This window comes from Theropithecus gelada, chromosome 11 (genome assembly GCF_003255815.1).
Source record: "Theropithecus gelada isolate Dixy chromosome 11, Tgel_1.0, whole genome shotgun sequence".
Classification (NCBI taxonomy): domain Eukaryota; kingdom Metazoa; phylum Chordata; class Mammalia; order Primates; family Cercopithecidae; genus Theropithecus; species Theropithecus gelada.
The window spans coordinates 53,898,806-53,917,254 of NC_037679.1; the positions used below are offsets into that span (position 1 = coordinate 53,898,806).

Here is an 18,449-nt window from a genome sequence, read left to right on the forward strand (position 1 = left end):
ATTTGCTTAAGTCAGGAGGCTTTTACAAGCATGGTGCCTTTCCCAAATGAAAGCACATGTAATCAGCATATTCATTCCATCCTTAATATGCTCTTGAATCAGGTTATAAAATGTTAAGTGTTTGTTTCTAGGCACAGCCCATTTTTAAACTCCTTCTGTGTCAGATGCAGAGATATGAGGCAGGTGGACTGTTCAATAATTAACACAAGTGCATCTAGTGATATTTAGGAAGGCACAGGGGTAACATACAAATAAGAATTAAGCCAAATAAGGAAACAGATTGTTACCTATAAATCTGAAATCCTGTTACATTCACTATCCTAACATGAGTGACAAACCAACTTAAATTTCCCAGTACAAACCCCAGCACAAGGATGTTAAATGTGTTTATTAAACAGGAGGAATGTGCAGGCTTGAAAGCAGTCTGGGGCTAACAAAGCAGAAGCAGTAGTCCTGTGCCCTGAAGAACACAAAGTTAGGCTGGGTTCCTGCTCTTCCATCTCCCAAACTGGGATGGTGTGTCACAAATTACTTAAGGTGGCAACAGTGGCTTAGGAAGCAACAATACATATTCTTTGTACTATAACAGTTTTTGCAAACTGTAGAAGGGCAGGATTTTACAACATTAAGTCGAACTTGATGAGAGGTAACACTTAGTTCAAAAGAGAATTAAAAGCAAAATTATAAAACACACACAAAACTTTGCTCTCTTTTCCTCTTTTGGTCTTTCCTTACTGTAAATAATACTGGAGCTATGCCTGTTTTTGTGTATGTATGTGGGTTTTTTGTTTGTTTGTTTGTTTGTTTTGAGACGGAGTCTGGCTCTGTTGCCCAGGCTGGAGTGCAGTGGCACGATCTTGGCTCACTGCAACCTCCGCCTCCCAGGTTCGAACGATTCTCCTGTCTTAGCCTTCTGAGTAGCCCAGCTAATTTTTTTGTATTTTTAGTAGAGATGGGGTTTCACCATGTTGGTCAGGCTGGTCTCGAACTCCTGACCTCAAGTGATCCAACTGCCTCGGCCTCCCAAAGTGCTGGGATTACAGGCGTAAGCCACTGAGCCTGGCCTCAAAATGTTCATTTCAAATCCCTGGGGGAGAGGTTGGGAAGGGAAGAGGAAGAGGACTATCAATCCAGAATAAGTGAGGCAGAATTACAACTTTCTGAGTTCAACAGATTTAAAACCCATGGAAAAAGTAGACATTTATAAAAACAAAACTTGACACATACGAACAGTGGTATATTTTTAAAGACAGGTAACAATGCAAAAAATTGTCCTGGAATAACTGTATAGACATCTGAAAAGGAACTGAATAATTCTAACTCATTCAAAGATTCAAATATACAAAAATAAAAATCACAAAATATATTAGGAGAACATGGGCATGTGGGCTTTTAAAAAATCTCGAAGTACAAAGGCCATTCTAAGAATTATACAAATGTATAAACCAGAAAATTTGTAGATTTCTTCATGGCAAAATATGGTTAGTATTTATTCAGTGCTTGCTATCCACAAGCTCTATGCTCAGCACACACAAAACATGTAATTCAGTGCGACAGGCAGAATTCTAAGATGACTCCCAACATGGTACCCTTCCACAAGCGAGACTTTTGAACATGATGGAATTTCACTCCTATGGGTATATTATGCTATAGGGAAAAATAATGGACTTTTGCAGACATAATTAAGGCCCCTAATCAGTTGACTTCAATTAATCAAAAGGCAGAGTGCCTAGGTGGGCCTAAACTAATCAGGTGAACTCCTTAAAAGAGGATCTAGAAGTAAAAGACAAAATGCAACAAAGATGCTATCCCATCGCCCTTGAAGAAACAAACTTCATGCTATGGAACATGCCATGTGGCAGAAAACAGTGAAGAGCCTCTGGGGGCTGAGGGTCTCAGGTCTAGAGTTGCAAGAAACCTAACCCTGTAAATATCCAGTGAGCTTGGGAAAGGATCCCAAGCTTAAGAAGAGACTGCAGTCCTGGTTGACACCTTGATTTCAGGCTGATGACACTCTTGGCAGAGGATGCAGTTAAGCTGCACCTGGACTCTAGGCCTATGGAAACTCTGAGATAATTAAATGGGTGTTGTTTTTTGAAGTTGCTCAGTTTATGGTACTTTGTTACACAACAGTAAAAAAAAAAAAAAAAAAATAGAGTCAGGAATGACAAGCTGGGAAAAATGTACTTACAAAGCAATTAATTTAATTAGTAGAAAAGCAATACAAATCTATGTAAAAGACCAACAGCCCATAGATGAATGGCAAAAACATACATATAAACAGCTCATAAACACAAATGTCTTTTTAGTCTATGAAAATATGATACATTGTACTATAGTTACATAAGATGCAATCATTGGGAGAAGCTGGGTGAGGGGTACATGGGACATCTCTGTACTATTTTCTGTGAATTTCTGTAGGTCTGTAATTATTTCAAAATAAAAATTTTAAAAATATGACCAATCTCATCCATACCAGGGAAGATATACATTGAAATGGGCTAGGAGTTTTCACCTATCAGATCGGCAAGGATCAAAACAGTCGAAAACACGCTGTGTCTAAAGCTATTTGGGTAAAGGCACGTTCACATATTAATGACAGTTATACAAACTTTACCAGTTTTGTTCAGTGCTGCATCCTTAGCTCCCAGTGTTCAACACAGAGTAGGTGCAGTGTTCAGCTTGGCAATATCTTAATTTAAAATGCACATGCCCTTTGGCTGAGCAATTCCATACTTACAAATTTAGCCTGCTAACATATTCCTCACACGTGCAAAAATAAGTAATGACCAAAGATTGGAAGCAATATACTTGTCCTTTAATAAGGAAATTGTTAAATAAATGATGGTATAGCCATACATGGGGATCCTGTGCAGCAATTAAAACAAGGCAAATTAATCTGAATTGATATGGATCAAGAGTAGAATATGCTTTTCAGCTTCTAAAGTCCCACAGTACAATTTCACAACACACACACATTCACTCATCAGTCAGTATTTACAAAGCTCCAACTATGGCCAATGCTCCATGCCTAGATAAAAAGAACACAACTATCTCCATGCGAGAGGATGGAGCAGGTGCCCACAGGTACAGAGGGAGGCATGGGAGTCCACAAAGAAAGGAGACCGGAGTTCAAGGGCCAAGAGTGGGTAAAAAGCAAAGGTCAGATGGGAGACTCTGGATGTCTAAGAAGCTGGGCTTCGGTCCTATTGAAGAATTTGAAGCAAAACATTGACAAGACGCTATGCAAAATATACACTCAATGTAAAAATAAAAGAGTGATCTGGCTGGAGAAGGTCATAATCTGGGGACCATCTCTGATGTCACTAGAGGTGTCTTAAGGTATCTCAACTTGAGCACTTAAGCTGAGTCACGTGGGACATGCTGTTTCCCCCGTGCCTGAAGATGTGTTCATATTAAAAACATGAGGACAGCATGAGGTCCTCTTGCACCATGCCGTCTTACAGGGTGGATTCAAAGTAGACATTTGCCACCTCTTTCTCCTCTGGAGAAATATCTATAAGCACCCCTCTCAAGCATCTTCACGTGCATCCCTTCACCCGTTCTGCACTCAACATGTAGGATGGAATGGAAGCAGCACACTCTTCCTTGCATTTCTTCCATCTTCCTTCCTGTCTTCCACGCTTTCTAGTGGGGCTTTCAGGCACTGTGCCTGATGCCAATACATAAAGCCTGAACAGCTCTTACTGAATGGGCTTCATATTGTCAGATAAATTAAATCTATGCCAACCAGTGATTCAGCTACAAATAGAGGCCACCTGTTCCAATTAGTGAGATTAAAATAGTACCCTGCTGACTATCTGAAGCCAAGTTCAGGCTTTCTGGATGATCACAACATCTTGACAAAGACAGAGAAAAGGGACTTTTGGCCCCAACACAGAATTGAACACACTGGAGTAAATATATTTAGGTGCTGAAGCACAGCTTTCACTAAAGGCATTCTTTATTTTTGGACGAGTGCTTATATTGAAATTTCTGTGCAAGGCTGCAGCTCAAGGCACCATTTAATTTCCTTCCATTACAACAAGCCTACATACACATCTTAATTAGGTTCAAGTTTACTTCAGAAATACATGGAGCTCAAATTTCTTCTCCACCCACTATCTGTCCTTGCCTGAAATTCCCAAAGAATTCATATTTTCTGGATGTTCCACTCTTCGGCCCATGGTAGTCCACTACCTCAGTTTCTCCCAGGTCATAGTTGTCAGAAGACTAAAGAGGAAATAATACAGAGAGAAGCAAGCTCAGTTCATTTCCAAGCTCCTTCAAGTATTTCCACCTAGATGAGACTGCCTTCGACTTATCAGACCGGGCTTCTGTTTATCCCAGTAACAATCGTTCATATTGAACTAAATCAATTGATAAGGCTGGGTGTGGTGGCTCACTTCTATAATCCCAGCACTTTGGGAAGGCTGAGGCAGGTGGATCACTTGAGGCCAGGAGTTTGAGACCAGCTTGGCCAAAATGGCCAAACCCCATCTCTACTAAAAATACAAAAAAATTAGCCAGGCGTAGTGGTGGGTGCCTGTAGTTCCAGCTACTGGGGAGGCTGAGGCAGGAGAATCACTTGAACCCGGGAGGCGGAGGCTGCAGTGAGCCAAGATGGCACCACTACACTCCAGTCTGGGCTGCAGTAAATAAATAAATAAGTAAATAAATAAATTGATCCACACCTCATTTGGTATAAAAGGATTTAAGATAGATTACAGGAAACACATATATGTAAACACACACACACACACACACTTTGAAACCAGGCCAGAAAAAATATAAATTAGAAAAGGAAGCCAAAATCAAGAGGTAAGAAAAAAAAAGAAAAGAAAAAGAAGCAGGCTATAAAAACCTCACTCGGTTCAGCTGAAATTTGGATCTGGGTTCCTGTTGGCCAAAATAAAAAAGGAAAACACTCACTAACTCAATTTTTCACAACCCATGAGTGGGAAAAATGTTTCTAAGCATCTTCTAGACCATGGGTCTAAAGATAAATATTTCATGAAGGAACGAAAGGAGATGATACATTAAGACCAGGGTTTTCCTAGATGATTCTGAATTATTTTAGGTGGCATAAGACGAAAGCATTAAATAACACAGAATCACAGTGAGTGAGTTATTTCCTTTTCAATCCTCAATCCAATTCAGTTGATTCAGTCCAGGAAAAGTCTCTGGTGCTAAAAACTTTCTAACATTGCTCCAACACTTGCTAATCTAGTTTTGTTGGGACAGGGTCTCGCCGTCACCCAGGCTGGAGTGCACTGGCGCAATCAAGGCTCACTGCAGCCTCACCCCTCCCACCTCACCCCTCCCAGGGCTCAGGCGATCCTCCCACCTCAGCCTCCTGAGTAGCTGAGACCATATGTATGCATCACCACATCCAGCTAATTTTTGTATTTTTTGTAGAGATGGGGTTTGGCCATGTTGCTCAGGCTGGTCTCAAACTCCTGGGCTTAAGCAATCCACCCACCTTGGCTTCCCACAGGGCTGGTAATACAGACATGAGCCACCACACCCAGTGCTAATCTACTTCTTAATCTGGTGCTGGGAGGCCTCAAACTCAGAAAATATGTAGCTAGAATAGTGACACTGATACTTTGAAAATAAATTTAAGTTTTAAGGAGATAACCGATTTAGAAATATCAAGCAAATAACAGTGTAGGTGGTATGAGGCTGTGTGTCGTAGATGTGGGAATGACTGAACTTTGGGAAACTGTGGTAGACCACGAAGGACTCAAAGTCAGAACAACAAATGCTGTAATGGGTTTCCCAACACCGCTTCTAATGGCTGCTCACACAGCCGTTAAGTGAAAGAGCTGACATTCAAGCTTCACTACAGAGTCCATTTCCTGATGCTTCACTCTGTTGCTCAAATCCAGAGGTAAGCTAACAGAGTGACATTGGGGGCAATGAGGAAAAGACAGATGATCAACATTTAAGAGGTAAACCACTGGGGCCAGGTGCGGTGGCTCATGCCTGTAATCCCGGCACTTTGGGAGGCCAAGGCAGGCAGATCACCTGAGGGCAGGAGTTGGAGACCAGCCTGGTCAACATGGTGAAACCCTGTCTCTACTAAAAATACAAAAATTAGCTCAGGGTGGTGGTGCGTGCCTGTAGTCCCAGCTACTCAGGAGGCTGAGGCAGGAGAATTGCTTGAACCTGGGAGGCAGAGGTTGTAGTGAGCCAAGATTGCGCCACTGCACTGCAGCCTGGGCAACAGATCCAGATCCTGTCTCAAAAAAAAAAAAAAAAAGAAGTAAACCACTGGGTGCCTGGGTAGGGTTGGGGATTGAGGCAGCAGCTCAGGCATCTGGTTTGCTGACTGGCTGTATGGGAAAAGTATAATATTAACCAGGAATAGAAGAGCGGGCGAAAGAATGAATTTGACATACAGACTTTGAGATGCCTGTGGAACAACAGGTAGGTGGAAATATCTCGTAGGGTACAGTAAAAGTCACATTTTACTCCCGGGCTAGGCTCTCAAATCAGCATGTAAGGCAGAAGTCAGATGGGCTTTTTCTAGGGGGACGCTTCACTGGGGATTGCACCAGACATGCTGTCTCTCCATGGGCCGTCGGACTCAAGTCCCGTCCTTCCCCTAGTGTTGGAGCAGATAATTGTCTCTTTGGTCAAGGACTATGTGAAGTTTTAGGCTTGGGTTTAGGGGTTGTGTTGTATTGTATGAAAATTTTGGCCGGGCGCGGTGGCTCAAGCCTGTAATCCCAGCACTTTGGGAGGCCGAGACGGGCGGATCACGAGGTCAGGAGATCGAGACCATCCTGGCTAACACGGTGAAACCCCGTCTCTACTAAAAAATACAAAAAACTAGCCGGGTGAGGTGGTGGGCGCCTGTAGTCCCAGCTACTCGGGAGGCTGAGGCAGGAGAATGGCGTAAACCCAGGAGGCGGAGCTTGCAGTGAGCTGAGATCCGGCCACTGCACTCCAGCCTGGGCGACAGAGCGAGACTCCGTCTCAAAAAAAAAAAAAAAAAAAAAAAAAAAAAGAAAATTTTATACACTGAAAACACTTGGTTCTAGAAGAGACTCTTAAGGTGAGACTCACAGAACGGAGAGCTTTGGAGACCAGGGCAGACTCGGGTTGAATTCTAAGTCAAATGCACATATGATGAGCTCCACAACTTATGCGTCTGGCATACTTTTTTTCCTCAATATCCCACCCCAACAAGTAGAAGGTCGGACATGGATGAACTCTTCATTTTGCAAAACTTTATACTGAAAAAATGAAGACACTAAGAGGGACCACAAAAAATAGATATATATTTTTAAGTAGCAACAATCCAGTGCAGCTAAGTAGTTTGATACATGAATTGTCACCTGTCTTTGCCCCAGTGCCCCCCCAAAAACCCATAAATTCAGAAGAAGAATGGCCTAACATGGTGTCATTCAAATTCACTTTTTTAACCTAGAAAAGTCACAAAAACTTAAATTTGTTCATATCTACTGAAAATAATTTTAAATTCTCATTCCACCCTTATAACTTAGCAATTAATTTGATATTTAAAAATTATTTAAAGCAATCCTTTTTAAAGACAGAAGATGGTATAACGGTTAGTCCCAATCAGTCTGTATTAATTACATAATTTGACTGGTTACAGTGTGGCTGGTGTCATTTTCTCCTTCTGCAAATGGAATGGTCTGGAGTTAATGTCTAAATTTCCTTCCAGTTCTACCATGGTAAATCCTTGAGTCTAACTTTCCAACCCTCTGCCTTCACACCTTTAATCCAGTCAAGCCAGGGTTTCACAGGGAGTTCTGGTGTGGACACCGGGCTATGTTTTCTAGTTGCTTTAAACTGCCCCTTGTAATGTTTTTAGTTGGCACAGTCTCCTCGAATGCCTTAAAGACCCGAGGAAGATACAGGTTTACAATCAGCCATTTAAAATGTGGCTTCCTCAGGGGACCAGCACTAAATGGGATGCATTTCAGGAAGCAATCCTTGAAAAGATCTGGTCTCTGGAGAGAAGTCAAAGTGTTGGAAATCACACCCACAGTCTCTGCTCAATTGCAGCTCCTGCAATGGCCAGACAACTACACCACTGTTACATACTGTTACTATTATTCCTCTCCCATCTGAACGTTAACTGAGCATTTAGCAGGTGCTGACACTCAACAGTGCTTTCTACGTACCACACCGTTTAATTCTCACAATAGTCTTCCAAGGGAAGTACTGTAACAACCCTTGTAAAAACCTAACTTTGGTACCATATTGCAGGGTACACTATAGAAAGTCAAACTGGGCTGGGTGCAGTGGCTCACGCCTGTAATCCCAGCACTTTGGGAGGCCAAGATGGGTGAATCACGAGGTCAGAAGCCTGAGACCATCCTGGCCAACACGGTGAAACCCCGTCTCTACTAAAATACAAAAAGAGTAGCTGGGTGAGGGGGCGTGCACCTGTAGTCCCAGCTACTTGGGAGGCTGAGACCGGGGAATTGCGTGAACCTGGGCAGCGGAGGTTGCAGTGAGCCAAGATTGCACCACTGCACTCCAGCCTGGCGACAGAGCAAGACTATGTCTGGAAAAAAAAAAAAAACAAAAAACAAAGTCAACCGAGGCAGCTGACTCCAAGACTGGCACTCTTAACCACTTCAGTGCAGTCCCCCAAAGTGTGATGTTCTGCAGGGGACACAAGAAGGCATGGTTTAATATTACAGGGGACTTCACAGAAAGATCACTAGGTAGGTGACTGATGATATGGCTCAAAAGAAGGTGTGAACCCACAGGCCAGTCATGAGGATCTACTGAGGAGACACATGTTTGCGGGCATGTCTTGAACTCGACGGTCACAAGGCACCACCTTCATCTTGCTATTCAATAGTCCATCCTCGGGAGACCAAACATCAGGCGAAAACACGGTTCTTTAATGATCTTAAATCATGAGCTTATTCGACAGCCTTTAAGACTTCAAACTACTAGCAAAATTCTCATATCCTAGGCATTATTAAAAGTTCATGAACTATCATCCTGTATCATTCATTCACATGTTTACTGGGAACATATGACTATGTGCAAAAGACTGGCAATGTGTGTGTCATAAGAATTAGAGCACACAATTAGGGTAAGTGCCCAGCAGATGCTGTACACATCCATCCCCAGGCACCCAGCTAGTTTAGAAAGACTGGGCTGCTCTCCAGTGTTCGCCATGGAGGCAGACAGGGAAGTGGTGAAGAATCAAGCTCTGGAGTTGAGACAGATACAGGTTCAAACTGTAGCTCTACCATCGTTTCCTAATAGACAGAATATCTTAGAGAAATTATTAATCTGCCTGGGCCTCAGTCTCCCCATCTGTAAAATGGAAAAGCAGGATATTGTAGAAGATCAAGGAGATGGTGTATTTGAAGTGCTTCATGTTACCTGGTGTACAGTAAGCACGCAGTACACATTAACTATTAGTGTGACTGCAGTCTTCCTTTCACTTATGTTCTTTTTATCTCCTTACAGAGGAATAATCCACAAATACACTATGGTTTCTTTCAGGCAGCACCCCTCCCAAGTTGACAGAAGCAGGTGGCCTATGCACAAATCATATATCCTGATGTTCCCTTTCGAAGGAATGAAAAGTCCTCATTCTGATTCACAGTATGGTGATTCATGGTTCTCTTCCTTTTCTCTTGTCACCCTCCTCCCCTCCACCGAAAACACGAAAACACAATTAAGAAACCACAGGGCTGAAAGCTGCAAACTCTTCTAAGTCAAACTGTGGGCATTTTCCAAGTAGGACTAGGTTGATTTCTGACCTTAGCAGCAGCCCTGGAAATTCAGGCAGAGGGTCTGAAGCAAAACACACCCTGTGATCCAACTTGGTAGCAGCTGTCTGGGTGCTCTCCACAGCGGATGTGACAGGCGGGTGAGCTGGTGGTGGCTGGCAATTCCTTCTCCTTTAAAGGGAGAGCCTGCAACAAAGTACAGCTCAAAAAACATACACCGCATCACTTTGCTCATCCTAAATGTAAGAAAAACCTGGCTTGACACACACTGATCATTATTCAGTCTCTTTAACAAGCTCTTTAGAATAAAACAAAGCACTGGTGAAAACGATATCCATGTACTACTCAGCTTACCACTTCACTGGGTCAGTGTCCTCTAGGACAGAGGTCAGTTTCCACTCCCCCTACTTCCTGCCCAGGGAGTAAGCATGTGATCATCAACTTATTACATCACTACCCAACCAGTTCCACTGCTAGAAGGGCTACAGCATCCTCTTCTTCACTGCCTTTGGTCATTACTCATCATGTAATTGTAGATGGATTTCCAAACCACAGAATACTTGAAGATATACAACAGGTGGCACTCATGCTCGACACAAGTTTTACTTCAGATGTTAGAGATTTCTGCATGTATTATCATCATGTCCTCCTGTAAAAGACAGGGGTATTGTCCGGAGCCACAAGTATAAATGAGATACACCCACCAGATATTAAGCTTCTACAGAAACCAGACTGTTTCATTTACCACTGTATTCCTGATGCCTAGATCAGCAACCAGCACACAGAAGGTGCTCAGTACGTATTTTTTGAATAAGTGAAGCATCTTGCTCTCAAAGTGCCAATGTCTATAGTTTATAAATACATGTAAGCATTAAACATATAAACAGTCAATGTGACAAGAAACATGACGCAAGGAGGCACAAAATGCTAGCAATGCTAGAAAAGTCTATACTTTTCATAAACTTAGCAGCCTTTCCATTTCCAAGCTCACAAACCCCTCTTTCATATAGTACAGGTCCCCGATTTAAAATGCTTGGAATCAGAAGTGTTTCAGATTTCAGATTCTGGAATTTGTTTTGTTTTGTTTTGTTTTGGAGATGGAGTCTCGCTCTGTTGCCCAGGCTGGAGTGCAATGGCACAATCTCGGCTCACTACAACCTCTGCCTCCCAGGTTCAAGTGATTCTTCTGCCTCAGCCTCCCTAGTAGCTGGGATTACAGGCACCCGCCACCATGCCCAGCTAATTTTTTTGTATTTTTAGTAGAGACTGGATTTGACCATGTTGGCCAGGCTGGTCTCAAACTCCTGAACTCAAGTGATCTACCCACCTCGGCCTCCCAAAGTGCTGGGATTACAGGCATGAGTCACTACGCCCGGCCTTGGAATCTTTGTATTATACTTACTGGTTGAGCATTCCAAATAGAAATATCTGAAACCAGAAATGCTCCTGTAAGCATTTCCTTTGAGCATCATGTTGACGCTCAAAAAGTTTTGGATTTTGGAGCATTTTGGATGTTGGTTTTTGGACTGAGATGTTCAGCCTGTAGTAAAAGTGGTGACCATCTATTGATTTCTTATTGTGCACCTGGCACGGAGTTAAACATTTTATAGGCATTACTGAATTTATTCCTGAGAACACCCCTATTATGTAGAAGTGGAAACTAAGGCTTAGAGTGATTACAGGATCCAAGATTGCACTGGTAGCAAAAAGCACTGGTATAAGATCTGTATTCTGGGGACTATCCTGATGCAAATGGCTCTGTAGGGAAAATAATATGGTCCTTGCATGCAGGATGGAACAGAAGTTGGTGAAGGTCATAAGCGACAAAGGTGGGGGATGATTGGGAGATATGGAAGAAACCAGTTCCAGAGAAATGTCCGAGAAAGGTGCAGCGGTACTGCTAATAGGTTAGAGAGATGGGGGAGGGCAGGCACTCAAGATAACTAGCAGTTCTGATTAGTAGTGGCACCAACAAAATAGAAAAAAATTATTAACCTGACATATAGACAAATATAGCTTTTTCACCCAATGAGAGAACATAAATTTAAAAAAGAAATTTTTTAAATAGCTAATATTTGAGTGCACACACTTTTTTTTTTTTTTTTTTTTAACAAATACTTTCTTATTTAAGACACACGATCACTCCCGGAAGAGTGGAGTATTACCTCTTTCACAAATGGGAAACTGGAGGCTCAGAAAGGCTATTTAGGACCTTGCCCTAGTGATCACCTAGTCAAGAAGCTCGAAGAGCCAGAATACAATCCACATAGGTCCAGAGCCTCAGCTGTCCACCACTATACCCAAGTGGCTGGAGAGGGCATTTTAGACCATTTAAAATGAAAACCAACTAAAAGAAAACCTAATTCACACATCATTAATAAAAGCCAGTTACTATAGAGAAAGCCAGTACTGTATAGAAAGCAGACAGCCTGTATTCTTAAAAAGATGATAGGCTTTAACTATCTAGGGCATGAAAAAAAAAGTAGGAGTCTAATTATGGATGCTCTTTCTTTTAAAGTAGAGAAATATGTGCATCAAGTTAACAAGCACCATTTCTGAGTTTTACAAGATGAAGTTTTAAAATGTGAATGATCCTGACTTGTCAGCTTAGCAACAATCACAGAATTCATTACTTACATTTCACTAAGTGGGGAGGGGTTATCTAGGTTAGTCCACCTGGCTATAAAAATAGATTTCTGCAATGTCGAAAGAGTACACTGCCTCATTATTATTCCAGTCTCAAAGGCTGAAATAAGCCCAGCAAGAGAGACCATGTAGCTTCCCTGTCATCTCAACAGGTATCGATCTTGAATTTAAAAAATGACTATTCAGTAACGAAGAACTTCATCTCATGGAGTCTTAGCCCACTCCTAGGCAGAAACTCCATATCCCTGAAAGATTAATCAATTCTTCCCATGAACCCCCAGTTCTCATTAGCATTTTTAGGGGAGCTAATTTACCAAATGTGTTCATAAAAGGGTTCTTTTTAAATCCTATACTAGTTTCCTCCCAAGGAGATGGTGACATCAAGAAATTACCACTTGATGTTTTCCTCTTGCATCACATACTTTCAGGGTGTCAGGAAAACATACAGCTTAGATTACAGCTGCATCTAAGTGAGTTCCACAATACAGGAGCTACGATCATTTAAGGGGATGAATACTTTCTGCACAGTAAAATTGCTGTTTTCCCTTCATTACAACAGACTTATCGTAGCCTCAGGACAGACTTGAAATTACATCAACCCTGCTTGGAAAAGTTCTTATGAGTTTACAAAAATTTCGCCAGTTCTACATATTCCTCGCTGTCTCAGTAATAAAAAACCTAAAAGCAGATAGTTGAGAAGTTTAAACTGGGACCTCAAGAAGTCCAGCATCACTGTAGTAGAATTTGTGATTATGGTCTGCTAAAGTTCTAGCCCTTCTCTGACTTCTTCTCTTCACTAGATCTGACTGGCCCAATGTGCTAATTTTGGATAATCAGCACATATAATGTCTAAATCAGTTTTAATACACAGCTAAATTAAAAATTGGGTATCTCCATGCTAATACAAAGCAGCAGGTACAATAATATTGTCAGTAGAATTGTTTTATTTATTTATTTATTTAAAGACGGAGTCTAGCTCTGTCGTCCAGGCTCACACGATCTCAGTTCACCCCAACCTCTGCCTCCCAGGTTCAAGCAAGTCTCTGCCTCACCCTCCCGAGTAGCTGGGATTACAGGCGCCCACCACCACGCCCGGCTAATGTTTGTATTTTTAGTAGAGACGGGGTTTCACCATCTTAGCCAGGCTGGTCTTGAACTCCTGACCTGGTGATCCACCCATCTTGGTCTCCCAAAGTTCTGCGATTACAGGCGTGGGCCACTGCCCCCGGCCGGTCAGCAGAATTTTAAAGAAAATCAAGAAATCTACATATAAGGTTTTGACTTTTTAACAGAAAAGGCTGGTGTAGACAGGGAACAGTGGCAGATGTGGCAGAAACACAGTTTGCAGTTATGTTACACATTTCCTTTACCACACTGCACCTAAGCAGTTGAGGCACAAACTTTATCACCACCATTTTACAGGTTATGAAGAGTGAGTTTTGTAAAGTTGCATGAGTTTTGCCAAACCACTTAAATGAGTTGACAATGAGCCATCCATCCCGCTAAGATTACTAATCTTGTTTACACAAGAAGATCACAGTTGTGACAAGAAAAAACAAGCTTTCACATTTTTTTCAAGTCTGCAACATTAACTTTACAGAATCCTCTCAATTACAAATGCATTTGAAAATGACCTCCTTTTCTTCATAGTTCTGTTAACTAGTATTACAGTTATCCCAGAAGAAACATCTACCTGTGGGTAAGCACAGATCTTCAATGTTTATTCCAAATGGAGTTTCTGGTTATTTTCATAGCAAACTGTTAGGAAACTTTTAAAGAAAGTGCAAAAATAAAAGAATTGGGGGGTTGAGATGAGAGCACGAGGTATTATTCCACCGAATATATTCAATCTGTAAAAACTCAAATCATTCTTTCAAAATGATTAACAGATGCTAAAGGAAAAAGGGAAAGTGGGCAGTAAACCAGGGACTCATTGCTTCACTTCTGGGGCAATGGATTACTACTTCAAATTATGAGTGAAGACCCAAATCCTGCACAAAGGGCAGCAACACAACCCCGTCACGGTTGCTACTATTTCCATCCAGTTGGTCTCTCGATCTCGGAGGTGGTGGGCCAGAATCTGAGCCCGGCTCTACCTCCGTGAACTTTACACAGAGGCTGACACCCAAATCCCCAGTTCTCGGACAAGCGAGTAAGTAGTTGGCGGAGCAAAGAACAACTCCAGGTGCCTTCTGCCAGAACAGATGCCAGCGTGGAGGAGGTGCTTTGTTAAATGGCACTTCAATCAGCCGTGGGGAGAACGGGTTACAGAGCCTCACATCCAGCCTCGACGATTCAACAGCCCGGGAGGGCAAAGGTATTCACCGGGGAGGGCGAAAGCTTCCTCTCCCAGGAGAGACCCGCGCTCGGGCTGCGGCCTCCGTCTTTATTTTGAAGCCCTACAGGGCTTGTCTCTGCAGCAGGCTCAGAATGAGCTATTTTCGCCCACAGCCAAAATCAGCAACAGCAAATTACACTGCAAACAATGGCGAGGGCGCCTGCTCGTCTTGGCTCGAAACTCTGGAAAGGCAGCGCAAAGATTCTGACTTTTCACTTGGGCAGAGCCGGTCCGCCGCCTCCCCGCGATCCGGCTGCGCACCGCGCTCGGGCTCCGGCCACACGCCCCAAGGACCAGGAGACTGGGCGGCTGCCGGGACATTCGGCGGGGAGGGCACCGTCACACCCGGGGCGAGACCCCGGAGACCCGGACACGCATGGCCGCGGGTGGCGGGATTCCCTCGCGGCGCGGCGGGCGCTCCCTGGCGGGGAGGGAGGCGGAGCCCGGGCCGTCGGGGAACCGGGCGTCCCGCACAGAGCGCGGGGACCTGGGCGCCGCGAGGGGCAGGTGGACCTGGGGTTCAGGAACCGCAGCCCGGGCTCCGACGCCCCCCCTCCGCCCACCCTTTCAGCTCGGAGGATCTGGGAGGTACGGACCTCCGGCGGCAACGGAGGCCGGCGGCGAAACGCAGGGGGCGCGTGGGTTAGCGCCGAGCCGCCGCCCCAGCCCGCCTCGCCCCCGGGCCCGCGCGCACCCGCAGCCCTCCAGCCCGCGGCGCTCACCCGACTCTTGCAGCGGTGGTGCCGGCCGGGGTCCGAGTAGGTCCGGTCCACGGTGAGCGCCGTGTCGCTGCCCGGCATCTCCGCGCTCCGGCCGGGAACTTTCCCGTCTCCTGGGGCTGCCGCGCCGCGAGCTGCCGGCCGTGCTCGGGCTCACCCCGGGAGCCGCGGGCGAGGGGGCGGCGCGGCTGCTGCAGCTGTTGCCTCTGGTGCCGACACCCGCGCGGCCGCCCTGCGCCGCCGCCGCGGGGTGGGGGAGGCGGGGCAGGAGGCGAGAGTCTCCTCCCCCTTCCCTTCTTCCCGCCTCCCCCGCGCCCCGCAGCCGCCGGGACCCCCCACCCACCCGCGACCCAGCGGGCAACGTCTTCGCCTATCCTCGCCTCCCTCCCTGGCTGAAACTTGATTCCACCCCCTCCCACACAGCCCTCTTTCTCCCCAAAAGATGAGCGACATCCACACTACACTATCTGTTGACTTATTTTGTATATAAAAGGTGGCTGTTACCGCAAGAAGTTGACACTTGCCTTAAATGTCTCTTTTTATGTTATTCTTCATTCAACAGGCACTTATTGGGCAGCTGCCATGTACCAGACCCTGGACTAGAGACCAGAGATTTAAAATAAGAAATGAAATAAAATAAAAGACTCTCCCCGCACCACAATTGCCCTGAGCATAGAGCATACTTCCACTTAAACTAAGATCCTACTGTGTTGTGTATTTTAATGTTGCATGTCTGGCTCACCTTTATGTTTTAAGCTACTTGGAAATCAGGATATCTTTTCATTTTAGTATTCCCCATTCCCAGTGATCAGTCCCTGCCCACAAGGAATTTGGAGTCTCCTAGAGGAAGGACCACTGGTGAACAATTTAAGTATCAGTAACCCCAAACAAAATTCAGAACACCTGTGCCGGCTCTGTAGGGTGTACAGTGGGAGACTGGGCTGAAATATTTAAAGTGCAGCTGTTCCAGAGAGGACCTAGAGCCCAATGTGACCAGCCCAGGGGAAGGGAAGGATTTGCCCCGCCCTTCATAGGGTTCAAGGGGAGGGTAGAGTAGGCTGAAGAAAACTTTGGAGTCCCAAAAATCAGAGGTACATTTGGGAAAACCTCAAGTCATCAGTTTTGGGGAGTGTCCTCAGGAACAGGAAGACATGATGGAAAAGAAGGCGGAGACCATGCAGGATCTTCGTTCAAGGGTAAGAAGTTCAACCTTATTCTGTGGGAACTAGGCAGCTGCTGGAGATTCCTGAACAGGGAAATGATAGCATGAGAATGGAAGTTTAAGGAGAAGGTATATCTGACATCAGGGTGAAGCAGCAATTAAAGATGGGCAAAACACACGGGCTAGAAGGCCACTGTAAAGACAAAACAGCCTAATTATCCTTCAGAAGGAGACTAGGTAAATAAATGATGGTACATCATCCAACAGAATATTTGGTAACTGGAAATAGAAATGAGGCAGCCCTCTATGAATAGCTTTGGAAGCATATCTAACGTACATAGTTAAGTGGAAAAAAAGCAATGTGCAGGATAATATATATGGCATTCCACTATGTATGTAAAAACAATATATGTTATGTGCTTCTACATGCATGACATATATCTGGGAGGATAAACAAGAAACTAGGGAAATAGACAAGAAATTGATGCCAAGAGAGGGGAACCAGGTAGCTAGAAGGCAGAGGTAGGAGAGAGATCTATTTTTCACTGTGTATACTTTTGAAACTTGAATGTTTACACTGTGGGCATATATTAACTATTCAAAAAGTAAAATTTTTTTAAAAATGTTTTTTAGAGCTAGGGTATCTGTTGCCCAGGCTGGGGTGCAGTGGCACAATCATAGCTCACTGCAGCCTCAAATTCTTGGGCTCTAGGGAGCCTCCCACTTCAGTTTCCCAAGTAGCTAGAACTACAGGTATGCGCCACCATTTCTGGCTAATTTTAAAAATACATTTTTGTAAAGGCAGGGTTAAAACTAACTTAAGAAGAAATTGAAAGTCCCATGTAGTCCTTAAGCCATTCAAAAAATTAAATCAACACTTTTAAAATACCCACCTACAGCTACCCCAACACACAACTATACCAGGCCCAGAGAGTTTTTCGGGTAAGTTCTTTGAAAGAAGAGAAGAGAAATATCAAACGTTGAGGGTGTGTGTGTGTGTGTGTGTGTGTGTGTCTGTGTGTGTGTTGGAGCGAGATTTTAGCTAGGGTGGCTAGAGAAGTCCTCTGTGATAAGGTGATCTTTGAGCAGAGACTTGGGAAATGAGGAAGCCAGAAGTATAGACATCTGAAAATTTCCAACAAACGGAAAGTCAAGGGCCCTGAACATTTTGGGAGTGTTCAAGGAAGAGCAAGGAGGCCAGTGTTCACTGGAAGGAGATGAGGTCAGAGATATTTCAGAGGGCCAGATCATATAGGGACTTTCAGTTCATTTTAAGAACTTTAATTCTGAGGGATATGGGAAGATTTGGAAATTTTTGAGCAAAGGAGTGGCATGATCTACCTTTTCACTTGGATTAAAAAAAAAAAAAATTGATCCGTACCTCACAGCATAAACAAAAACCAACACCAGATAGAGGAAAAAGAAAGAAAGAAAAAATTAGCTGGACATGGTGGCTTGCACCTGTAATCCCCTGTTCAGGAGGCTGAAGCAAGAGGATCACTTGAGCCCAGGAATTCAGCCTGGGCAACAGAGTGAGACCTGTCTAAAAAAAATTAAAAATTAAAAAACAAACAAACAAAAAATCTGGCTGGGAGTGGTGGCTCACGCCTGTGATCCCAACACTTTGGGAGGCTGAGGCCAGCAGATCACCTGAGGTCAAAAGTTCGAGACCAGCCTGGCCAACATGGAGAAACCCCGTCTCTACTAAAAATACAAAATTAGCATGGTGGCACATGCCTGTAATCACAGCTACTTGGGAGGCTAAGGCAGGAGAATCCGTTGAACTCAGGGGGCAGAGGGTGCGGTGAGCTGAGATCATGCCATTGTACTTCAGCCTAGGCAACAAG

General features: G+C 44.1%; 1 protein-coding gene across 1 annotated transcript in view; it reads right to left on the reverse strand.

Annotated features, from left to right (window-relative positions):
- The window catches only part of TMCC3 (transmembrane and coiled-coil domain family 3), an 85,277-nt gene extending 69,624 nt beyond the window's left edge, over nucleotides 1-15,653 (reverse strand). The window contains exon 1 of the mRNA XM_025403587.1: nucleotides 15,444-15,653. Coding sequence (XP_025259372.1) covers nucleotides 15,444-15,521 — 78 coding nt within the window. The 5' untranslated portion in view covers nucleotides 15,522-15,653. The remainder of the gene's footprint in view (nucleotides 1-15,443) is intronic.
- Between the last annotated feature and the right edge of the window lie 2,796 nt (nucleotides 15,654-18,449).